Below are 26,766 nucleotides of genomic sequence, written 5' to 3' on the forward strand. Positions count from 1 at the left end.
TCAATGAATTCATATGCAGTCAGCTAGTCCCACCTTCCACACAATCACCGGCAAACAAAGCAGATCGTACAATTTTGTGAAATGTTTGGCTAGCTTACCTCACTTCTAAAATTAATTTTACCATTCTCAGATCAGTAAATTTTTCTGCACTTTGCGCCTTATTAAAATATGGCCTAAAGAGGTTTTATAATGTCAACATGCATGACCAAGTTGAAAAGTTACTGCAAAGTGTCCTAAATAATTTAAATCGGGGAAAAAAACACATTACCCTTTATTGGACATCATAACAAAACAGTTTCCTCCAATCGCTCAAATCAGTGCTAGTGAACAGTGCTGCAGTACGATCACTATTGTTCTGCTACCCACAAGGATAGAAAAAGATAGGAGACTAACCTGAAAATGGAATACTTGGATGCAAGGGGAAGATTTTCCCATTCTCTCTTTTCTTGTGCCCGCCATTACCACATGCATCAGAAGCCAGGTTGGAAAGGCTAGATGCTCTGATTTTACCCTCTACTGATGACTCTTTATCAAAGTCACGTGCCACGGGCCAATGCATTTCCCTTCTCCAAGTGCCTGGATCTTCATGGGAACGCTTTGCTGACAAGGGGAAAATCCTGTGGTGAAGTTGGGGGCTCAGCAGCTGGGACGAAAAATAAGACTGACCAGAAGACGCCTCTTTACTATTTAATGAGGAGTGACTAGGTAGATCACCGTCTGCATCAGAGCTTATGCTTTTCTCAATTTTGCCATTCTGATGAGTCACTGTTGGTAAGCTAAGTGATTCCAGTGAACTTATCTGTTTCATCAGACTGGGACTGATACGACCATGCCCTCCTTTGCGATCCAGCTGCCCCAACCAATATTCTGTTTCCTCCACACTGTCACTTTTAAGGACTTTCAGGAGATTTTTGTTGACAAAACCATTTAATTGGCCAACCTCCTGAGCTGCCATGGCTTCAACATCCATTTTTTTCTCGCAGCTCGACTCGCCCACCATGTGAAGCTCAATGGGCTCTGGCAGTGTAAGAACATCTGCTTTGGGAACAAACTCATTTGGTGGTGCAGACAGGATAGCTGTAACATTTTCATCTGTGTCATCTTTAAGTGAATCCTCAGAGAAGCTGTATGTGGTTACCACCTTCTGCACACAGGGACTATAGGTCTGCACTTTAGCTACAACAGTCCTGACCTCTCTGCTACTAGAAGACTGATCACTCCCATCCTGTTCCATAGAACCGCTTTTTGATAAATGTTCTGGAACTGCATGCTCATTTTGTTGTTCCTGCATAATTCTGAGGACACCCTGGAGGTCCCCCATAGGACTGCCATTCTGTGGATGCAAAGTACAATCACTAAATACATCATTGTCATACAATGACTGGGAACTGCCTGTTGCTGACTCCGCACTAAGCATCCCCGAACTTTCACTGCATTTACCATGAGAATTTTTCACTGAAAGACTTGCAGCATAAGTGCACTTGTTTTCTAGAGACTGAAGTCTTGGGCGTAACAAGTCATCCATGGAACTTGCCAAGGAAATTCTTATAGATGGCGTTCTCTCTCTGCCTTGTGCCATTCCCATCTCTGGGGCCCCCTTCCACTTCATCTTCTTGTTCACAAAGTCCTCTATGCTCTCTTTTCTTCGGCTGAACCTCCGTCCTTTTTTACCTTTAGATGCAGTCTTTTTTTCCACAGAGGCCATTAACGACTCATGGAAATCAATAGGAACAGAAGAGTCCTCTAAAAAATGGGATGCTCCAGGCAGGTCCTGGAATTTGCCATCCTGATTTCCCATTCTAAGTCCTGGGTTGTGGATGGTGTGGAGGAGATCAACCAACAATTTGTCTTTGGCAGCAGTGAGCTTGTACAGCTCTGTGAGCAGGTCCCTTGTTGTAGTTTTCCTTAAGGCCTCGGAAAAGCTTCCATAAGGTGGATCCTTGTGCTGTGCCTGCTCTGTCTCCTCCCTGACTCGAATGCAGTTATCAAAGCATGCTCCAGCCTTGTCTCGAGTTACACAGCGTTTGTACGTGAATCCCCTGACATTACCCGAAGGAAGATAGAATCTGACGTAACAGAGCTCCATAATGGGCTTGTGCAATTGGAGAACAGAGTTTGCACTCTCCATTTTCCGCCTCTAATTATTTCAAAATTTAAATAATGTTGTTAATGTTCTCTGTGCTTCATGGCAGAGCATGTGATAACCAGGCTGAGAATCATCTGACTGAGATCCACAATAGCTTGGCCTGTTAGAGCAAGAAGAGGAAAAAAAAAATAATCAGATAGATGAAATGCTAGATACAGATAAATATAACCATGAGTCACACCCCATCAGTGCAATAAACTAGATTATGTGCATATGTATTGAAGACTACATGGAAAATACTGGTGGTATAAAAACAAAAGATTTCCAAAAGTTTTACTACATTAGGACCAATACCTGCTGCATTTAAGCATCTATGCATTTAAGCAACAATGGAACAATGCTGCACAAACTGTAGATAAATGTCAAACAATTTAAATATTAAGCTTCCATCAGAGGAAAAAAAAAAAAAAAAGTTATATTTCTACTTGCATATTGCTCATTATCTGCATCAATCTGTAAAAATCTGAGAATGGTTATAGAACAGTTAACTGCCAATCTGGTTCTGCTTCATGCACATTTTCCATTGGTAAACGCGCTGAGAGAAGATAAACAGCAGTAGAAAGACTCATCAATGTGATGTTGCTCTTATACTGCCTAATCAACAAACCGATGATCTTGACCAAGCCGTGTTGCTGCAGAAGCACTCACAGACAAGGCTTTGCGGTTTGGTAGAACTGCATGGCTAACAAGACTGGCTTCATTGAAATATAAATCCTATCGCAAGTACAGCAATCCCCATCCATGAAGAGTAACTGTATATAAAAGCATTATTAGCAGTTTATTTATTATGGTCATGGGTAAATTACACATATTTAAATTGTTTCCTTCCGATTTATCATTAAATCGGAAAACAAAAACACAAAATATAAAATAGTGTATAGAAATATTTCATTTAAAAAAAAAAAAATAAAAAAAAAAAAAAAAAGAGAAGTATAAACCTAACAGAGTTGTAAAGGCAGAAGGTTTTTCATCTTAATGCATTCAATGCATTAAGATAAAAAGCCTATGTGCAGCAGCCTCCCCAGCGCCCCTAATAATTACCTGATCCCAATCAATGTCCAGCGATGTCCACAAGTCCCCCAGCCAACCAGCTGAGACACTGCAGCGGTGCCATTGGCTCATGCAGCTATCAAAGTTAGTTAGCCAATCAGGAGAGATAGGGGGCAGTGCCGAAATGCAGCTCCATGTCTGTAGGGGAACACGGCAGGAGGTAGGGGCTAGGAGCAGTGAGAAGAGGAGGATCTGGGCATCCCTGTGCAAAATCACTTCACGTATAATGTGTGTTATTTAAAAAAAATTCTGAACATAAAGAATACTGTGACTGGACTGTGACTATAGCTGTGCCCTGACTGTACTGTGATTGTACTGTGACTGTAGCTGTACTGTAACTGACTGACTAAACTGTGGGTGTAAAGTAGTACCTGAGCATCTGCGAGTACCTAGCGTTACCTGAGCATTTGGGAGTAACTAAGTGCCTGAGTGGGAGTGATGTGCGTCAGAGAGTGCTGTGCGTCAGAGAGTGCTGTGCGTCAGAGAGCGCTGTGCGTCAGAGAGCGCTGTGCGTCAGAGAGCGCTGTGCGTCAGAGTGCGCTGTGCGATTAAGTGTCAAGTGAGTGTAGCGGAGTACCAGAGGGTGAGAAGGTAGAGTTAGGAAGTCAGGAAACAGCCACACAGGACAGACTAATTACTAAATCCCCATTAGATTAGATTAGTAGGTACAATGCCCGGCGGGTGTGGAGATGTGACTCGGTGTACATCTTGTGATATGTATGCGTTCCTCGATTATGCGATCGAGGGCGAATACAAATGCGCAAAATGTAAGCACCTTGCTTCCCTGGAAGCTCAGGTCCTGAATCTAGGGAAGCAGCTGGCAACACTGAGCCAAATGTACATACCGAAGGAGAGCCAGGACCGTACCAGTCAGACGCAGGCTGGGGCCTGCACAGAGGTGGGCGGAGAATTGGAGGTGCAGGCATCAGAGTAGAGGGGTGACAGTTAGGAGGTGGTAGAAGGGAACAAGGCAAGGAGGCTGATCCTGGGCTGGAGCACCCCAATAGATACGCCCCATTGCGTGATGTTGGGAAAACCAGTCAGGGACCAGCATTGCTGGAGCAGAGCGACGCCCCTAGCTGCCAGGGGAAGAACACCTCCAGTGAGGCCGGGAGAAAGGGAAAGGAAAGACAGGTGCTGGTGGTAGGGGACTCAATTATTAGAAGGACAGACAGTGTAATCTGTCACAAAGACCGTGTGCGCCGAACAGTCTGTTTACCGGGCACTCGGGTTCGGCACATCGTGGATCGGGTGGACAGATTACTGGGTGGGGCTGGGGAAGACCCAGCTGTCATGGTACACGTGGGTACCAATGACATAGGCAGAGGAAGATGGAGAAAATGATTTCAGGGACTTAGGCGCTAAGTTGAGGAGTAGGACCTCCAAGGTAGCATTTTCAGAAATACTACCTGTACCTTGAGCCACACCAGAGAGGCAGCGGGAGATTAGGGAAGTTAACAAGTGGCTGGGGAGCTGGTGTAGTAAGGAGGGTTTCGGGTTCTTGGAGAACTGGGCCGACTTCTCAGTCGGCCACCAGCTCTATGGTAGGGACGGATTGCACCTAAATGGGGAGGGTGCAGCCGTACTGGGTGAGAAGATGGCCGAAAAGTTAGAGGGCTTTTAAATTAGGTGATGGGGGGGGGGGGGGAGGGTACAGATGTAGAATTAGCCAGTGGAAAGCAAGATCCAGAGGGCAGAAATGGGGACATTAGTGGTAGGGTGTTTGGAGCTCCTAAACCCCGGAGGGGTATGGGGAGAAATCACAAGAGCAGCCTAAAAACATCAAATGAGGATATTTGTAACCGATCAACCGATTACGAGGCTTGTATACCAATGCCAGAAGCCTGGCTAACAAGGTGGGAGAGCTGGAGCTGCTGATGTTTGAGGAGGATTTAGATTTTGTGGGGATAACAGACTTGGTTTGACAGCTCTCATGACTGGATGGCGACCATTCAGGGGTATTCCCTTTATCGCAGAGATAGAGAAGGTAAAAAAGGGGGAGGGGTATGTCTGTATATTAAGAACAGTATACAGGTAAATATGAGGGATGATATTAATAATGGAGCTATGGATGAGGCAGAATCCCTATGGGTAGAACTTCAAAGGGAAGGCACTGTGGGGAAAGAATTATTGGGCGTATGCTATAGACCCCCCAACCTGAGGGAGGAGGGGGAGGCGGACCTCCTTTTACACATAGGATTGGCAGTAAGGATGGGAAATGTCATTATAATGGGGGACTTTAATTATCCAGATATAGACTGGGCAGAAGGAACCGCGCATTCAGCCAAGGCTCGGCAGTTCCTAAATGTTTTGCAGGACAATTTCATGGGTCAGATGGTGAATGCACCGACAAGAAACAATGCAGTACTTGACCTACTGATTACCAACAATACAGACCTGTTAACGGATATAGAAATACGGGACAACTTAGGAAACAGTGACCATAGGTCTGTCAGGGTTATTTGGGGACGTTAAATTTAACAAATAGAAATGAAATGTCATATTTTGATCTACATAGAAATGAAGCAGTGACGTCCATTTTGTTAAAGGTCACTAAAAGTTCAAACCTCCTTTTCGACGAAATGTGTCTTTTCAGGAGAGGTTTTAAAGTTTCAACAGAACAGGCTGTGTTGACCTAATAAATAAATAGTCTGTTGATTTTCTTTAAGACAAAGACTAGCTGACGCTATACCAAGGTAATCCTGTTTGTATGGGATCATAAAATTAGTCAGTAGTTTTCTGTGTTTAAACCCATTTAAAAATAGCACTTACAGATATGTTATAATCTTATATGTAACATAATATTAACACTGAAATATATATGAATAGCATACATAGATAAGTAGAAAATTGTTCTATATTACAATTGTTTCATATTATGCTAACTTCTAACTTTACTGACTTTGATGACTCATTTCTGTATGTCAAAACAGGCTTCAGTAAAATTTGTAAATTGTAAGTCGTAGAAAGCATCATAAAATTTAGTTTGACCTTGCTAGACTCTAGAAAGTCTGAATTGTAAGCTCTGGGTCAATAAATGGATTTTTGTAAAATCTTACTGTAAAATCCTTTTCTCTTAAGCTCATTGACAGACGTAGTCCTCGTTGATTAATAACAACTCGGATTATACTGCCCTCTACAGGAGTAGGACTAGACAGGAAAGAAAACGTTCTGACCTTAGGGGCAGTCCCAGAGGGTATATCCTCTCTCTCTCTGCTACAGCAAATCAGTTATGTCACAAAGCCGTGTTTAGAGAATTTAACCCAACCCAACTCCAAAACAGAGGGGCGTGTACTACGTCTGTCAATGAGCTTAGTAGAAAAGGATTTTACGGTAAGATTTTACAAAAATCCATTTTTCTCTGTCGCTCATTGACAGACGTAGTCCTCGTTGATTAACAACAACTCGGGACGTCCCAAAGCAGTACCACAAATGAGGGGTGGGAAAATGGAAATCAAAATCCAATCTAGAAGGCCCAACCGGTGCCAACTAGAAGTTTTAAAGGCTCATCAATCACACGATGAGACAACTGAAATTCCAACGGAAAAAAACCCTCGAGGTAGACCACCGGTCTCCTCAAATTGCGGCCTGCAAAACCTTGCGGCCAAATGAGGCATCCGCCGATGCCATCACATCAACTTTATAAAATTTCTTAAAAGGTATGTACCGACGACCAGGTGGCCGCCTTGCACACCTGGACCACTGACGCCTGATGGCGGTAGGCCCAGGAAGTACTGAGCGCTCGAGTGGAGTGTGCCTTAACAGGGAACGGAGGATTCCGACCCTTAATAGAATAAGCCTGTACCACCGTCTGTCTGATCCATTTGGAGATAGTTGCGGCAGATGCAGGCAACCCCTTTCTGGGGCCATCCGTGATCACAAAAAGTGAATCCGTCTTACGGAACGTTTCCGTAGCCTTCAGGTATACCCCGATTGCCCGAACCACATCCAAGGAATGCAACGCATATTCCCGAGGATGATTGGGCTGAGGACACAAGGAAGGTAGCACAATATCTTCATTCAGATGAAATTCTGAAACCACCTTAGGAAGAAAGGATGGCTTCGGATGAAGAACTACCTTATCCCTATGAACCACTAGATATGGGGAATGGCATGATAATGCAGCCCGTTCTGACACCCTGCGTGCAGAAGTGATAGCCACCAAGAAGGCCACCTTCTGGGATAATGTAAGCAAGGGAATCTCCCTGATATTTTCAAAGGGAGGTTTCTGCAGAACCGACAAAACCAAATTAAGATCCCAGGGTGGTAAGGGCGCGCGGACTGGCGGAAGTGCCGCACCCCCTGGATGAAATTCCGCACCAAGGAATGAGTAGCCAAAGGCTTCTGAAAGAAGATTGCTAATGCTGAAACCTGACCCTTGATGGTGCTCAAGGATAGTTTCTGCTCAACCCCCTTTTGCAGAAAAGCCAAGATTCGGGTCACCGAATAGGTACGTGGGGGAAATCCCAAAGATTCACACCACGCAATATAAGTCTTCCATGTGCGATGATAGACTTTGCTGGAAGTCGCTTTCCTTGCTTTAATTAGAGTAGGAATAACTGAAGCTGACAGCCCTCTGTCCTTCAGTACCTGGGTCTCAATGGCCAGGCCGTTAAAGCCAGCGACTGTAAAGCACGATGGAAGATCGGTCCTTGAGACCGCAGATCCTCCCTGAGAGGAGGTCTCCAAGGAGCGTTCGCGACAAGTATGTCCAAGTCGGCCTGACCGGCTTGACGAGGCTAGCCTAGAATTTCCAGGATAACTGGAGTTCCCTCCATCTCTATCCTGCGGAGAAATCTCAGCAGCAATCTGAGAGGAGGGAAGACATATAGTAGCTGACACTGCCTTTACAGGCCGTTCAGTGCGCCTGCTGCGTCCGCTAGAGGATCGCGGGCGCGCGTTGCCCACCTCCGCGCCTTCCTGTTGAGCCGATATGCCAACAGATCCCCCTCCGGGATACTCTGATGAAGACACAGATGGTGAAATACTTGGTGATCGACCTAAGTCATCACCCAGATATTGTCTGACTGGATCCGAACCAGGCTGCCCTAGAGCTGCTTGGTCCAGGTAATCCGACAAAGTCTGATCGCTCTCTATTCCCACACATTTATCAGAAACTTGATTCCTATCAGGAGTGGTGATTTCTCCTGGTTGAGCATAAGAGACTGAAGTCACCCGACTAGAGGCTCCTTGGTCCGCTTGCTCAACCGGATCCGATTCCTGGAGGGAACTGAGAATGATCATTGGAAAAGGTAAGGAAAATGATCTGTTCAGGGAACGGGAACTATCGCTCCCTGTAGCACCTAAATGTTGGAAGGGAAGAATCGCACCGGTAGCAGTGATCGACACTCGATCTTGTATCCTGATCGTATGATCTCCTGAACCCCTTAGTCTGGGATTCAGGAAGTCCTAGATCTGAACACCGGTGAAGACGTCCCCCCCCACCCCTAAGCCGGGTGGGGGCGCACCTTCAAGCTGTGTTAGCCTTGACTTCAGGTTTGGCTGAGTGGGTCTTTTGTTTGCCCGACCAGCGCCTCTTGAACCCTCCTAGAGGGGCTTTGCCTTTCCCGCTCGCCCCAGCGGAGCGAACGAACCCTTTATGAGTGGCAAAGAAAGGTCCACGCTTGTTACGAGGTCCTTTAGCTTTAGCAGCCTGCGGCAAAAAAGTGCTCTTGCCCCCAGTGACATCCTTAATGATCTCATCTAGGGTGGCCCCAAATAGGCGATTCCCCTGAAAAGGGAGATTCGCCAAGGTTTTTTTGGAACCTAGAACCGCCGACCAGCACTTTAACCACAGCACACGTCTGAGGACTACCGCTGACATCGATGCATGCCCTAACAAGGGGGTGGCATCCAGGGCTGCGTCACAGACGAACTGCAGTCCTTGTATGATTTTCTCCATCAAATCAGACGCTGCCTGGGGGGATACCTTCCCCCTTTAGGTCATGGCGTAACAATCTTGCCCATTCCGTTAATGTTTGTGAAACTAAACCAATGACAATCACTGGTCTAAAGGCTGACCCTATCAGGGAAAAAATGGTGCGGGACTCCGCTTCCATTTTCCGATCCACCGTATCCTTAACTAGTTCCCATCCGCGCTACAGCCTATATACGGCTGCAGCGCGGACTCGAATTTTCGGGAGGCTGTTTTTAAAACGGCCTCCCAGTGACACGCTCCCGCGAGCGCGCAGCGGGGAGAATCTGTGTCGGCAGTGTCCCTTGGACACGGCCGATCACAGATCGTGGTGAATGGCCAATCACAGAGCCATTCACCACGTGATCGGATCATCCAATGAGAGATGATCTCATATGTAAACATATGAGATCATCTCTCATCGCCGGCGCTCCTTCCTCACACGGAGCCTGCAGTGTGAGGAAGGAGGGAGAGCTGCACAGCGCCAGGGACAAAGAGACATGTAATCAGGGCACTGATCCCCAGTGCCCTGATTACTAAAAGGTAAAAAACATACACAGTGCCCCCCCATCAGTGCCCACAGCGCCCGCCATCAGTGTCCCCCATCAATGCCCACAATCAGTGCCCATAGTGCTGCCTGTCAGTGCCCATCAGTGCCTGCTCATCTAGGCACTAAGCACTGACTGGCAGCACTATGGGCACTGAGTGTGGGCACTGATGGTGCTGCCCATCAGTGCTCATCAGTGCCACCCGTCAGTGTCCATCAGTGCCATCCGCCAGTGCCCATCAGTGCCGCCTCAGTGCCCATCAGTGCCGCCCGCCAGTGCCGCCTCTCAGTGCCCAGCAGTGCCGCCTATCAGTGCCGCCTATCAGTGCTCATCATTGCGGCATATTAGTACCTCCTCATCAGTGCCACCTCATCAGTGCCCATAAGTGCCACCTCATCAGTGCAGCCTATCAGTGCCCATCAGTGCCGCCTCATCAGCGCCCTTCAGTGAAGGAGAAAAGTTTATTTTCAAAATTTACTCACAGAAAATAAGAAAAACTTTTTTTTTCAAAATTTTCTGTCTTTATTATTTTTTTTTGTAAAAAATAAAAAACCCAGAGATGATTAAATACCACCAAAAGAAAGCTCTATTTGTGTGAAAAAAATGATAGAAATTTCAAATGGGTACAGTGTAGCATGACCGCGCAATTGTCAGTCAAAGTGTGAGAGCGCTGAAAGCTGAAAATTGGCCTGGATGGGAAGGGTGTTTAAGTGCACAGTAGGCAAATGGTTAAAGGACGGAGCGTCCTCCAACGGGATAACCGTGGCTTTATTCAGTCTGGAAATAGGTGGATCCACCACTGTTGGTACCGTCCATTTCTTAATGAGGGATTCCTCAAACGGATAGCGTCTAGCAATCTAGCAATGCGCTTGGAAACAGTAAGGGTACGTTTAGGATGATCCCATTCCTCTTTGATTTTATTACCAAAACATTTGGGTAAGGGAAAAACCTTCGCCGTCTTGGTAGGCTTACTAGTACCAAAGGGAATTTCTATCTCGGGTTATCTCTGCCGGTAAAACCTCAAGTCTTAAGGTTTCCCGGACCGCCACAACTAGTGCGTCCACCAATGCTGCTTCTTGTGCTATGGCGGAGGCAGGAACGTCCTCCTCACTGTCTGAGGGAACTTTACCTGAGACAACAGCCCCTGCAGAGGGACCTGCAGCTGCAATGACCATCTCAGAATCTGAAGTATCAGATGAAATAGGGGTAGGCGGGGGTCGCTTTCTCCCCCGTCCGTGACAGGCCATCTCCACCCGGGATACCAAAGACTCCAAAACTGCTGTAAATGCATCAAAATTCTGTGAACTGGAGGGTCCTGCGGCCACCTCGAGGGGATCAGGTGGGGGCACCTGTGTGGCAGGGTCCATGATTATTCCAGCACTTGCTGGGAAAAAAAAAATATATATATATTTGCAAAAATAAAAAACTTTTTTTTTTTTTTTTAGACCCCCAGCGCCACAGTGCCCCTTAGTGTTACCTGCTTTAGGACCCCTACAGAGAGAGAGAGAGAGAGAGCGAGAGAGAGAGACCCCAAGGCTCACCACTTGATGCTCAGAAGTTTCAATACAACCTGTTCCAGCACTGTCTATTACAGGAGGCGGCTCCGCCCCTTTACACGCCTTCCGGCACCTCCCCATAGCTCCTCGAGGTGTTTGGTCACCTCAAACATGGCCATGCTGGAGACACGAGGCTACGCCAATATTGCGGCCTCGTGTGATCTACCAAACAATGGCGGCAGCCTGTGTGGGATAGCGGCGGCTAGCAGTGGCCTGTGGGAAGTATGTATTCGGCCTGGCGGCCTGCGGGAGCTTGGCCCCACAAACTTCACCCTGAATGATGAAAAAACCTGGCTGGCGGTATAGGACCCTGGTGGGCCGCATGCGGTCCCTGGGCTGCTGGAGGAATGGCGATCTGGACTGCAGTAACTCAGGCTGTGTACACACTGACAGGTGGGATACCTTTTACTTCAATAGTAATGCCCTTTTGTACTGCCACTGACTTCAGTCACCTTTACAGTCTTACAATGACTCTAGATGGTGAGCTCCCAAACCAAGCCTCCTGGTTTCTATTCACAAACAATCACACTCAAATAGGGGGATCTGTGACATGTAATAGGATAGAGGGGAGACCCACCTACCATCCCAGAGAGGGCCCGCGTCCACCAACAAACCGGAGAGGGGGAACATTCTACTCACCATACCGGAACCAGGCGGGCGCCAACTCCTGACAGAACCCCTCTCCACCGGGGTGGGGGGGGCTGTCGACCAATACGGACGCCGTGACTCTGTTGGTCATTGGCGTCCAAGCGAGACGTTTAACTCGCAGGGTCAGTCCCCGTCCAGTGGGACTATGTCGCGGCCGACCCAGTGCGGAGCTATGGCCTGCACGCGCTCGTAGGCTGAACTGGGGTGACCACTGGATCTTAACATCCAGCCCGTCGCCCAGTTTCAGCTTTCTTGCTTGAAGATCTCACAGGAACACTGGAGAAAAAAGCTGTCTAAAAAAATCTAAGAAAAAAATCCTGCCAGGACCGAAGATCCCAGCAAGGCATCTAGGTCCTTACTCCTAACTAGACAGAAAAAAACTGATTTGCTGTAGCAGAGAGAGAGAGGATATACCCTCTGGGACTGCCCCTAAGGTGTGGCCAGAACGTTTTCTTTCCTGTCTAGTCCTACTCCTGTAGAGGGCAGTATAACCCGAGTTGTTATCAACGAGGACTACGTCTGTCAATGAGCGACAGAGAAATAAGGTTTGAAGTTTATTTGTAGGCAAATATTGCTACAAACTGAAACTAAAGAGCAATGCAAAACTGCCATTTTTGCTGACTACTACAGTAATTGAAGTCTTAGGTTTCAAAAGTAAAATCCTATATATATCTAAATAAGATATATTAAATATTAGAATAGTGTTACCAAGATTAATTCTTTATTCAGATACCTGGTGGATTAAATGGACATTTAGTAGATGAAAGCATGGTTAAATTTTTGTTGTGTTATAATAGTCTTAAATGGAGAAATCTTATTTAATTTTAATATACTGGTTGACCAAAAGGTGTCACCCTATGACATCACCAGTTAATGAATAAGATGTTCCAACCAATGATGATCATGTTCCTCCATCTGGGTTTAACTTATGGTAATTTTAATAATCCTTTGTTCTATACCATATAAAAGCCCAGATGAGAGAGACACATGACACATCACATTTTGCCCAATATACATCACACTTACAACATACACACTACTAACAGCTATGCACAGACTCATCTACACAGACTTCCTTTCAAACCACCATGTATCTGAACCTTTGAGGGACGCCAAACGAAGCTCCTCCCTAATTGGCCACCATCTTGGAAATGCAGCCATCTTAAGGAACCTGGTAACTACTATTCTAAGCTAGCGGCCATTTTAAATATGGTAAATATGCCTTGCTGTTTATTTGATTATTATTCAATATTGTTTATGTACTTCCTTAAATGTTTTACATTTCATATTTAAAGGGTAACGAGAGTACAATCCCAGCCGTATAAACCATATGTAGATTTTTCTCTAAAGAGATGATTTTTGTTTTTATAACATTTTTATTAATATCAGATTAAGCGCATTATTTGCGATTTTAAGTCTTCCGTTTTTGCATGGCTTATTCTCACTTCATCTGCAGTGAAGTGATTATCAGGTTTTGCATTGCGCGGACAATTGTGGTCTGATTGTATAGTATACTTAAATATGGTTTCTACTACATCTGGGGAAATGGTAATCTTGCTTTCGTTTCACTTTAACTTTGTTTCAGTTTCACTTTCATTATTGAGCTACAAATCACATTGCATTCATTGTTTGAAGTTTGTATTTTTGTGAAGTTATTTTTTTGGTGTCATCTTAAATTTGATAATTTATCGTGATTACATGTCTCGTGAAAAAAACTTTTATATATTCCATACTGTAGACTGTTTTCACTAAGATTGGTAAATGCTTTTAAAAAGAAATTAATCAATAAAAAGAGCTCGCTACATATAGATTTATGGAATAAGTTGAGATTCTCCTTTCACACAGATCTTTGCTTATTATTAACCATAAATAGACACTGTATATTCAGAGCAGTATAAACATTCTGACATAATGGAGGCACAGCGAGATATTATTAATTATTAATATTAATTCTGACAGGTCAATTAGTTTCAGTATTAATTACAGTAATAGGAAACACAAGGGCAATATGATGACACTGAATTTCAAAAGAGCCTATTTCCCAAAACTGCTAGAAAATATCAAATAGGATAGAACCCTGGGAACAAAGAACACGGAGGAAAAATGGGAGTGCTTCAAAAGCATACTTAACAAAGGGATTGACCAGTGCATTCCAGGAGGGAAATAAATTTAAAAGAGCAAAACTAAACCCGGGGTGGCTAAACTCCAACATAAAAATGCATATTAATGCTAAAGGAAAGGCCTTCAAAAAATACAAGACTGAAGGGTCATTGGCAGCATTCAAGCATTACAAAGAGAGTAATAAGAAATGTAAACACGAAATCAGGGCAGCTAAAATAGAACACGAGAGACATATAGCGGAGGAGAGTAAAAAGAACCCCAAGAAATTCTTTAAGTATATAAACAGTAAGAAAGCGAGGCCAGAACACATTGGCCCCATAAAAGACGATAAGGGAGTTTTGGCCACAGAGGACAAGGAAAAGGCGGTAGTGTTAAATAAATTCTTCTCTTCAGTCTTCACAAAAGAATCGGGGGGCTACACTAACCCAGCTTGTAAAAGGCCAAACTAAACAACACACCTCAGGAAATACCGCCATGGCTAACAGAAGATAGACTTTGGAACTAAACTAGAGAAACTTAAATAAATCACCGGGACCGGATGGCTTGCACCCGAGGGTTCTTAAAGAGCTCAGCCAGGTGATTGCCAGACCATTATTCTTGATCTTTAAGGATAGTTTACAGATGGGTATGGTGCCAGCTGATTGGAAAAAAGCCAACGTGGTACCAATATCTAAAAAGGGGCCGAGATATATCCCGGGTAACTATAGGCCGGTCAGCCTAACATCAGTAGTCTGCTAGATTGTGGAGGGGATGTTAAGGGACCACGTACAAGACTTTAGTAATGAAAATGGTATTATTAGTAGTAATCACTATGGATTCATGAAAAATTCATGCCTTTGACACCGTTCCCCACAAACACTTACTGTTCAAACTAAGGAAGATAGGTATGGACCATAAGGTGAGTACCTGGATAGAGAACTGGCTCCAGGGGAGGTTGCAAAGGGTGGTGATTAATGGGGAGTACTCAGATTGGGCGTTTGTGGAAAGCGGGGTCCCCCAGGGTTCTGTCCTGGGGCCAATCCGGTTTAATTTATTCATAAATGATCTAGAGGAGGGTATATCAAGCAAAATCTCAGTATTTGCGGATGATACTAAACTAAGCATGCCCATCTTCTGGGCAGGATGTGGAAACCTTACAAGCGGACCTGAACAAAATTATGGGGTGTGCAACTACATAGCAGATGAGGTTCAATGTTGAAAAATGTAAAGTAATGCACCTGGGTACCAGAAACCAGAAAGCAAGCTACTCACTGGGGGGGGGGGAACCTCTGGGTGAGTCTAGGATGGAAAAGGACCTGGGGGTACTGGTAGACAACAGGCTTGGCAGTGGCATGCAATGCCAAGCCGCTGCAAGCAAAGCCAACAGAATACTGGGATGTATAAAAAAGGGGATTCACTCCAGAAATAAAGAGATTATTCTCCCACTACACAAGACTCTGGTCCGGCCACAGCTGGAGTATGCTGTCCAGTTCTGGGCACCGGTCCTCGGGAAGGATGTGCTAGAACTGGAGAAAGTCCAGAGAAGGGCAACAAAAATAATTAGGGGAATGGAGGACATCGGCTATGAGGAAAGACTACAAGCACTGAATTTATTCTCTCTGGAGACGAGACGATTGAGGGGGGATATGATATCAATGTACAAATATTGTACTGGAAACCCTAGCATATGAAAAAACCTATTTAGAGAAAGAAAATACAATAAGACGCGTGGCCACTCACTAAAACTAGAGGAAAGGCGGTTTAACATTAAAATACGCAGGGGGTTCTTCACTGTAAGAGCAGTAAGGATGTGGAATTCTCTTCCGCAAACAGTTGCATCAGCAGGGAGCATTGATAGTTTCAAAAAACTATTAGATGGGCACCTTAAAGACCACAACATAAAGGGGTATACAATGTGTGGTTAACAGTAGACAAACACACACATCATAGGTTGAACTGGATGGACTGATGTATTTTTTCAACCTCACTATGTAACTATGTAACATTTATATATAGAACATAATACAATCCATTTACCTTTTTACTTGGCAAAAAACACAAAGCTGTAAAATTCTACCACTGACCGCTACCAGCTTTTAATGAATGGATTTACATACAGTGCCTTGCGAAAGTATTCGGCCCCCTTGAACTTTGCGACCTTTTGCCACAATTCGGGCTTCAAACATACAGATATAAAACTAATTTTTTGTGAAGAATCAACAAGTGGGACACAATCATGAAGTGGAACAAAAATTATTGGATATTTCAAACTTTGTTAACAAATAAAAAACTGAAATTGGGCGTGCAAAATTATTCAGCCCCTTTACTTTCAGTGCAGCAAACTCTCTCCAGAAGTTCAGTGAGGATCTCTGAATGATCCAATGTTGACCTAAATGACTAATGATGATAAATAGAATCCACCTGTGTGTAATCAAGTCTCCGTATAAATGCACCTGCACTGCGATAGTCTCAGAGGTCCGTTTAAAGCGCAGAGAACATCATAAAGAACAAGGAACACACCAGGCAGGTCCGAGATACTGTTGTGGAGAAGTTTAAAGCCGGATTTGGATACAAAAAGATTTCCAAAGCTTTAAACATCCCAAGGAGCACTGTGCAAGCGATAATATTGAAATGGAAGGAGTATCAGACCACTGCAAATCTACGAAGACCTGGCCGTCCCTCTAAACTTTCAGCTCATACAATTAGAAGACTGATCAGAGATGCAGCCAAGAGGCCCATGATCACTCTGGATGAACTGCAGAGATCTACAGCTGAGGTGGGAGACTCTGTCCATAGGACAACAATCAGTTGTATACTGCACAAATCTGGCCTTTATGGAAGAGTGGCAAGAACAAAGCCATTTCTTAAAGATATCCATAAAAAGTGTAGTTTAAAGTTTACCACAAGCCACCTGGGAGACACACCAAACATGTGGAAGAAGGTGCTCTGGTCTGATGAAACCAAAAATCAAACTTTTTGGCAACAATGCAAAACGTTATGTTTGGCGTAAAAGCAACACAGCTCATCACCCTGAACACACCATCCCCACTGTCAAACGTGGTGGTGGCAGCATCATGGTTTGGGCCTGCTTTTCTTCAGCAGGGACAGGGAAGATGGTTAAAATTGATGGGAAGATGGATGGAGCCAAATACAGGACCATTCTGGAAGAAAACCTGATGGAGTCTGCAAAAGACCTGAGACTGGGACGGAGGTTTGTCTTCCAACAAGACAATGATCCGAAACAAAGCAATATCTACAATTAGAATGGTTCACAAATAAACATATCCAGGTGTTAGAATGGCCAAGTCAAAGTCCAGACCTGAATCCAATCGAGAATCTGTAGAAAGAACTGAAAACTGCTGTTCACAAATGCTCTCCATCCAACCTCACTGAGCTCAAGCTGTTTTGCAAGGAGGAATGGGCAAAACTTTCAGTCTCTCGATGTGCAAAACAGAGAGACATACTCCAAGCGACTTACAGCTGTAATCGCAGCAAAAGGTGGCGCTACAAAAGTATTAACTTAAGGGGGCTGAATAATTTTGCACGCCCAATTTTTCAGTTTTTTGTTTAAAAAGTTTGAAACATCCAATAAATTTTGTTCCACTTCACGATTGTGTCCCACTTGTTGATTCTTCACAAAAAATTAGTTTTATATCTTTATGTTTGAAGCCTGAAATGTGGCTAAAGGTCGCAAAGTTCAAGGGGGCCAAATACTTTCGCAAGGCACTGTACATGTTTTCTATTAAAATCATACAATCGAAACAATCAAGCATAAACCTAACCATTGACCTGTTACCCTTCAATTCATATCTGTTGTGCCAACAAAAATATCTGGTGCCCACATCAACTTTTAAAATTCATCATGTTTATAGTTGGCCTAAAATCAATCTTTAATGAGGCAAGTATGAAGTGTACATGAAGCACTAGACACACTGCATGTTCACAAAACAGACTGGTTATGACATAAACACAGTAACCTAGAGATAAAAGACATCCTTAGACCAGCCATACAATGTTCGAATCTCAACCGGTTCAGCAGGAACTGCCCGAGATTCTAACAGTGTATGGGCCCAGTCTGAAAGTACCAAGTTGATTCAATAACTTGGGTACATTCAGCCTGCTGGATCTTACTTGTGATTACCGCTGATAATAATCACTGTCCTATCCCGGAGGGGGCAGCTGCCCCCCCCCCCCCACACCTGCCCGATGGGAGAATACCCCAGGTGGCAGGAGGAATTCCCGTCAGGACCAACTGTGTTGATAGAGGAATCGTGCAAATTTATTTCTTGCGAAATCCGCACCGTTTAAATAAATGGTTACAGATGTAAAATGAAGAGTTGCTGTAATTGCAAAATATACTTAATTGACTCTTGCAGTGGGAGTGCAGATAATACACAACAGCTCTATAGTACCCAAAACATTATCTAGATGCCTGAAACCACTCACTCATGGTTACTGAAAGCATACATTTTTAAACAGGTGTAGAACAGGTTATGCACCCATCCAGAGCTTTTTACCTTATAGACCTACTCAGCTAAACCATACTAAGGACAAGTAGTGACAGCACAAAGGACTAGAAACCAAGTTTGTGGGATGTGATATCCCCCTAGCATTTTAGATGTTCTAAATGTAAGACTTCTATTCAATTTAGACATGAGGCCTTATGCACACTGGACCCTTTTGCAGCTGCTCATAGGGGTGTCAGACATTTTTTTCCTGCCTCTAAACTCCCTGCATTTCGTCCAATAGGACTTTTTCAAAGGATATAACCAGCTGGTTATATCCTTTGAAAAAGTCCTATTGGACGAAATGAATCAGGATCGTACCTTTTCAGCCAGACTTGCATACCTCTCTGCTTTTACCATTGGAATGTTTGCGAGTGTTTTTTTCCCTTTTTAAATAAACTATTTATTGAGGTTTTACACTATGTCTGTCTCCTTTGGTTTACCTCCACATGGGTCTGGTTATCTGTGAGTGCCCATCTTCCCTGTTGGATACACACTGAGGAGACATCCGTGGTTGCAGATTGTTCAAGGAATCCCATCTCATCCTGTTCAAAGAATCCCATCTCATCCTAACAGCTCTTTTTGACCCTCATGCCATAAGGTATTTAGGGTCAACAACATCTGGTGAGCGCAATTTATTTGGTGTTGGTGACGGGACATCATTATCACGACTCACTTTCGTATTGTGGAATATCCTACCTGCACTTATTGTTTGGAATTTGAATATGGACTCCTTTCACCTTATTCATTCATAGACTGTCATATATTTTATAATTTTCCTTCACTGTGAATTGTTGGGAGTATTTTGTTATCACAGCGCTGCACTTTATTTTCACTAATCCATTTTAATAGCCAGATAAAATGATTACTCTGCCCAATGAAATGAACACCCAAGTACTTGATGCCTGTAAACATGACTAAACAAGTTACACACGTTTACAAGCTTTTTTTCTGCCAAAACATTACTGCCAGAAGGAAAGGCCGAGTCCCCGTTCACACTGAGCCCCGGTTCACACTTGTGCGTGTGCGGGGTTCGCATGTAATGTCGGAGTGCACTGCTCCGACATTACATGCGATCAGCTGTGCGGTGCGAGTTTAGCCATACAGTTTGTATGGCTAAATTCGCATCGCACCCGCAGCAAACACGCACAGGAGGCATTTTTGCTGCCGCATCAGGATCGGATCGCACAGCGGTTCACACTTGTGCGATCCGATCCTGTGCGAACTGCACGATCGCACTGCGATATGCGATCAAACTGGGGGTGTCGTTAAGATTACATTGACACCCCCAGCGTATCGCATATGGCAGTGTGAACTGCCGGGGGTGCGTGTGCGATGCGGGAACAGGCTGCGAATTCGCAGCCTTCCCGCATCGCATAAGTGTGAACCGGCACTAAGGCGACCTGTGAGGCGACCTGGTCGCCACACAGGTCGCCTTCCATAGGGAAGCTGCGGACCCGTTCTAATAGGAGCGACACAAGTCGCTCCGACTTAGAAAAAGGGTCTGGAGCTTCTTTGGGGCGACCCGGAGCGACCGTCATAGACTTTAATGTTATTAAGTCTGTGCCGGCCGCTCCGAGGTCGTGGCGCGCTGCTCGCACCGCGAGCTCGGAGGTCGCCCCCCCCCCAAGTCGGATCGCCCCTGTGTGAACGGGGCTTTAAGGCTACGTTCACATGTGGGCGTAGCGGATCGTGGGCAGAATCACAGCGATTCTGCCAGCGATCCGGAAATCATTGCAAATCGCGGGACACCTGTGCGTTGCCCGTGATTTGCAATGGCACCTTAAACGCTGTGCGATGTTGCCGGGATTTCCGCCTGCCAAATCACGGTAATCTCGCGCAAACAAAATCACGGGACGCATGACGCCCCAAAGAAGCTCTTGTACCTTTTTTGGGCGTCATGCGTCCCACGATTTTGTTTGCGCGATGTTACCGCGATTCGGCAGGCGGAAATCACGGCAATATCGCACAGCATTTGGGGTGCCATTGCAAATCACGGGCAACGCACAGGTGTCCTGCGATTTGCAATGATTTCCGGATTGCGGGCAGAATCGCAGTGATTCTGCCAGCGATCCGCTACACTCACATGTGAACGTAGCCTTAAGGAGAGTTTGCAAAACATCCTGTGTGCATGAGGCCTTAGTACAGGTTCACATTGGTGCGATACGGGAACCCTGCGAATCCACTGCGGGTTCCTGCATCCCACCCGACACACAGATCAGTTCACACTGCCAAATGCAAATTGCTGGGAGTGTCAATACAAAGTTAATGACACCCCAAGATTAGTTCACATATCGCAGTACGAACTGTCAATCCAGACAGAAATCGGATCATAGGGGTGAACACCCATGCAATACGATTCTGGTGCAGACTAAAAAAAGGGTCGTAAACAACTTTGGTCCAAACGCAATACGAATTCAGCCATACATTTGCATCGCACAGACATGGCATGTGATTTGCATGGCATTGCGGTGCGAATGACATGCAATGTCTGACATCACTATAGTGTGAAGCCGCACTTAAGTAGTGACAAAAAAAAAAAAAAAATATGGCATTGGCCAAACAATCACTTTAAAAAAAGGGAGGTCGTCGCTTTGGCCACTATCAAACTCAGAGCTTACACAGGCTTAGAACTCAGCATTACAATGCCACTGCAGGGGTGCGCAAGGTTCTTTAATGTAGAAGCACACTCAAAAGATTATAGGAATGAACAGGATTGCAGACCACATGCACAGGCCCAGCAATCTAATTTGACCAATGATAAATAGAAGTCTGAAAGAGGGGTCTGGGGCTGTTCCAATATAGGTGTAACTGAACATTTTATGTACATTTAGATCTACCAAAAAAAGTTATATTCTCTACAAGCCTTGTCTACAAGATACACACACCAGCTTGCTTTTTGGGTAATGTTGTAGAAGCAGAACACCAAAGAAATGCACTCTTTCATCTCTCGGCTAGTCACCATATTCAAATCCTGTACATCATGGTGCCCTGTTGCAGAATTTAGATGACTTTGAACGTTGGCTCTGCCTTTCTCAAAAAAAGGACACAATCCAGGTAAATAAGATTCATTAAAAAAAAAAAAAACACACACTACTATCTAAATACTACTACCTACAATTAAGACGCACCGTCCAAGCACAATTTGGAACCCAAGACAGACACCATCATTCTCTGATCGTTGTCTTGAGATCACAAGACCCTAAGGCTCGGTTCACATCTAAGAATTGCTATTTCTACAGGTGTTTTTCTGGCGTTTTTGTAAAAACATTTTTTGTGCAGACAAGTGACCAATGCAAAACAGTAAAACACCTGTAATCTGCCAAAAAAGCTTGTGTACTTTTTTGAGCAATGTATTTTTGCTTAAGGCGACAGAACGCTCAGATGTGAACAGGGGCCATTGAAATATTTGGGATTTGTTTTGTTGGGCGTTTTTACAGCTGAGGCTTAGAGCAGAAAATAGCCCAAAAACACCTAGATGTGAACAGAGCCTAAAGGCCTAATCCCTGAAGTCTACTTCCATTTAATGTACACTAAACTTGGTAAGGTCCCACTTAGGGTCTGCTCCAAATAGAAAAATCTAATCCCAAACCTGACGAGGACTGGTATATGTGTGTTCCCGCTGAGAAACTCAAAAAAGTGTGCCACATCCCAGAAATTGTGATTCAACAATGTGGGTTCCCCTGGGGGTGGGACTTTTTAGGCACAATTGAAAGTTTCAAGGAATAATGTTAAAAGTGTTTATTTTATTGTACAAATATAAGGACAATGATAAATATACAGAAAAAAATATCCAATAAAAACAGTTTAAGCAAGCAATAATGTGTACAAGATGCAACTCAACCATCCAGACCAGACTAGATATCCGACGCGTTTCGAGTTTTTTTACCTCTTCGTCAGGGATAATGCTGGAATTTTTTATGGTTGGTTTTCATATTGACAAACAAATAGCTTGCTGCTTTTTAAAAACAAGGAATGCGTTGGAACCCAAATGCTGCTGTACGTTCACAGGATAGGAATTATAAAGATGCACGTGTTTCAGGTACAGCCGAATATAGAGCCGAACACTGCATGGATTCCTTCTCCCAGCGGTGTGACCCATGCAGTGTTCGGCTCTATAATTTGCATTTTAACAACAAGCCTGGGCATGATTTCCACCCCACCTACTTTGCTAAGCAACATTGGACTACAGCTGTTCTGAGTGTTTCTTGAGAGCACTGTCTCCATCAGTCCTTCCCCTTTTGTACCTGAAACACGTGCATCTTTATAATTCCTATCCTGTGAACATACAGCAGCATTTGGGCTCCAAGGCATTCCTTGTTTTTAAAAAAGCAGCAAGCTATTTGTTTGTCAATATGAAAACCAACCATAAAAAATTCTAGCATTATCCCTGATGAAGAGGTAAAAAACCTCGAAACGCGTCGGATATCTAGTCAGGTCTGGATGGTTGAGTTGCATCTTGTACACATTATTGCTTGCTTAAACTGTTTTTATTGGATATTTTTTTTCTGTATATTTATCATTGTCCTTATATTTGTACAATAAAATAAACACTTTTAACATTATTCCTTGAAACTTTCAATTGTGCCTAAAAAGTCCCACCCCCAGGGGAACTGACGAGGACTGGGATGAAGTCTGCTGGTCAATACAACTACATATCTTCCATCAGTCTTATTTAACCCGGTAAGATTAACTGCTATGCACTGTCTAACTAACTGGAATTATATTACAGGCAGTCCCTGGGTTGCATACATTCAACTTACAAACGAAGGGAGACAAAGAGGAAGTGAGGAGAAATCTAGCCTTAGGAAGGGAAATTTACTCCAAGAGTTCCCATGGAAAAAAGGTGTCTCCACTGAAGCTTTACTACTAATCCTTGTTTCCACAACAGCACAAAATATTCAAAATCCAGTTGTCATAGGGACAGAAAGTGAGGTTAAATCTTCTGAATAGGGGTACAGAGAGCAAAACAAATGGAACAGAGGTGTTAACCCTTCCCTATGCTATCCCAAAAAAAAAGTGATTCTTTTGGCTGGGGCTACACTTAAAAAAAAGTACCTGTTCCAACTTACAAACCAATTCAACTTAAAGCGGAGTTCCAGCCACATACATTTATCTTAAAAATACCCCCTAATCATAAGCTATCCCCAATTACCCAAAAACTAACCCTACATTACAGGTCATTACAGTTATAGAAGATAAATACTTACCTTTAAAATTGATTACAGAGTGTGGCCATCTGAAGCCGTGGTGTCCCCTGCTGTTTCCTTCTTCCAGGTTACTGGCTACCCAGAATGCCGATTGCAATCTCGCGCATGTGCTGTAGATTGCGATCGGCAATCAGAGTAGCGGCCGGGGCCGTTCCCATTGCATCCTGGGATTGATGACACTCATCTCCCAGGACGCAATGCAAAGGAGGAAGTGACGTCGGGGCCACGGCCGCACAAGGAGGAAGAGGAAGGAAGGTACGTTTATTTTCATTAAAAACAAGGTAAGTGGAAAAAAAAAATGATCTAATTCTTTTTCAGTTTTTTTTTTTTATTCTAACTGATGCGGTAAAGTTTATTATTTTTAGGGTGTAACTCAGCTTTAACAAACCTACAGTCCCAATTTTGTTTGTAACCTGAGGACCACCTGTAGTTGTGCCAATACAAGAACAGATGTTATCCACGTTATCTGATCCTAACTAACAATTGCTAGATATTGGAAACAAAAATAGTGAAACTATTATCAACTATATTGTCTATACTAGTTCCCTTTACTCCAGAAATCTGTTTTGGCCTCCTAGATGAAGAACAATAGCCAGATACATGAGAATACTTCATGAAATACAGTTTCTAACTGTACATAATTGCTCTTAAACAGATGCAAACCCAACCCCTCCTCCAATGGATCCATGCTGTCAACCAGATTTTGCCATATGAAAAGGTCATCTATTAACAGAGGCTGTCTCCGTAAATAAAGGTTTAGTGTACCTCTGCCCTTACTAGACAACCTCAGGGAATTGAGCAGTGCCCACGTCACTTCCCACATATGCGTGAATTTGATACAGTAGATGTAAACCAATAAGTACTATTTTTGTATGATATTGAAATGACAACAGGGGACGCAGTTAGGTTCTTCTTTTAGACAAGTTTAATCACAACTTCATGTATACATTGGAAGTTATGGCAATATTTATGACAAAACCATTATGCTGTCAATGTACCCAACTGTAATAAACAGAATTTAAAAAAAAAAAAAAAAAAAACACACACGCAACAGCATTGCTTGGCTTTTCTCCATAATGGTTTTTACAGAATATATGTTTAAAAAAATGCAATACAAGTTACAAAAAACAGAATGCAAAACCATGAGTACAAACTCATTATGCGGTACAATGGACTTACATAGCACAACACAGAGAAATACAAAAAACTGATGTGTCACTGAGAAGAAAAAGGGAAAGAAAAATTTGGGGTGGGGGACCTAAACTCTGTTAGGAGTTTAAGTTAATCAGCTGTCCATAAAATAGCAATGTTTTTCTCACATTAAAAGAAAAGCTGTTTTAAAAAGGGTGCTGCCATTGCAAAGCTCCCCTTCTGAATGTGCTACTTGCCTGGCTGCTTTTATACTTTCAAAGACCCAGAACAAACATTCAGATAAGGTATTCTGATATTTTTCTAACTTCCTGATAGACATACTTGTTCTAAAACAGCAACTTCTTAGTAAAAAGCACCAGCATATATGTCAGTCAATTAGTATCTTTACTTTTGGTAGTTTTATTTAAAAAAGAAAAAAAAAAAATCCAAAATGTTCTCCAGCTGCCTCCAAAATAGAATATATTACAAAGAATAACAAAAACCATTCATGTTATAGCAAGAACACTGACCACAGCTCACTTATTGGCTACCAAATATTTACCATCTGCATGAGTACTTCCAAATCTAATAGAATTTTTTTTTATTATATACATACACAAAAAATAATTTTTATACACACACACACACACACACACACACACACACGACAATGCCTTCATAAAAAAAGGAAAATCTACTTATCTACCTTTTCTGTACATTGCAGTGGGTTAACGCAGAATGAAATCAGAAAGTCACACTGCATCCTGGCGGATGGAGCCGTATCACACAGACCAGAATCAGACAACACAGCAATACATTCTCCTGTGACTCACCATTGCAGAAACACCAATGAGTGCCGTGGGAAAACAAAGCTTTCATACTGCTGCCTACCACTCTTTACAGTTAGAAGCAAGGTAACCACTTCAGAGGAGAGCAGCCACAAGTAGCACGGTCAGTCTACATTGGGTGGGGTAGGCAGGAGCATTAGGCACTTCATCTGGTAACTGGCAGTATATCACACTCTGGGTGAGGCAGCTCTGTCAGGAGACTGCTTGCATTAGAGGTACGAGAGGGTCTAATGATTGACCTTTGTCTTTACATCTTAATCTATAAAATGAAAATATGGAACCAGGGCTCCGTCGTTTTATGCATACTACTCCCTGGGCAATTGAAAATATTAAGATTCAAGCTTTTTAGCTCCCTAGAAGGCAAATGATCTCAAATGCATACAAATTAAATGTACCCCTGCCAGTAATAACATTATTGTTTTCTGTCAGGGCTATGGAAAATGCCTTTATTTGATTCTCTACAGAGCTGCAGACTGTTTGCAAGCTCCTAAATAAATTACAACACAGCTGTCCTTTCTTTGCCAAGTGTCTGGCAGCCAGCACATAGACGGATGCAGCAGGTAAAGTAGTAGCTGCCTCCAGGTCCGATTTATATCTCCATTTCAGCTGGTAGTGGCCAATGATGTACAGGAAACATACTTAGAAGTACAAAAAATGGGACAGATTCTTATAAACTGAAATGTAGCTGCTGCCCATGAAAAACCACATTTCAGCTGTTAATCTTTCTACTATACACAGCACCAAAATGTTTCATGCTGGTTGATTTCGTTTGCCATCATATAAGTGTTACACATAAATTATTTTCTGCAGTTCTGACAAATCCACCAATCAGAGTATTGCAGTTCTATAATTCATAAAAAACATTTGATTAAAGTTGAAATAAATCACAATCTAAACAAGTATGTAATGCATGGGCGTCCAATCCTAACTTCCCCTTTAAAGTGATTGTTAAGCCACTTTATACCATCCTGTCTGGTCCGTTTAATAATCCTGTGTCTGTATGCGTTTTAAAAAAAATAAGGCATTCTTAACCAGTTTTCAGAGCACCGCTCACGCTCTCTCCTCTCCCCTTCTGACAGCTGCCTGCAGCGGGTGGGGCCGAGAATTCCT

The 26,766-nt window shown here is 43.6% G+C and overlaps 1 protein-coding gene across 1 annotated transcript in view; it reads right to left on the reverse strand.

The window, feature by feature from the left end:
* Positions 1 to 25,576, reverse strand: part of LOC309569437 (formin-like) — a 673,199-nt gene extending 647,623 nt beyond the window's left edge. Inside the window, exons 1-2 of the mRNA XM_082275263.1 lie at positions 25,515 to 25,576; positions 394 to 2,246 (exon numbers count right to left, since the gene is read on the reverse strand). Coding sequence (XP_082131389.1) covers positions 394 to 2,128 — 1,735 coding nt within the window. The 5' untranslated portion in view covers positions 2,129 to 2,246; positions 25,515 to 25,576. The remainder of the gene's footprint in view (positions 1 to 393; positions 2,247 to 25,514) is intronic.
* Positions 25,577 to 26,766: the final 1,190 nt, after the last annotated feature.

This window comes from Pelophylax lessonae (genome assembly GCF_965119305.1).
Source record: "Pelophylax lessonae genome assembly, chromosome: 13".
NCBI lineage: Eukaryota > Metazoa > Chordata > Amphibia > Anura > Ranidae > Pelophylax > Pelophylax lessonae.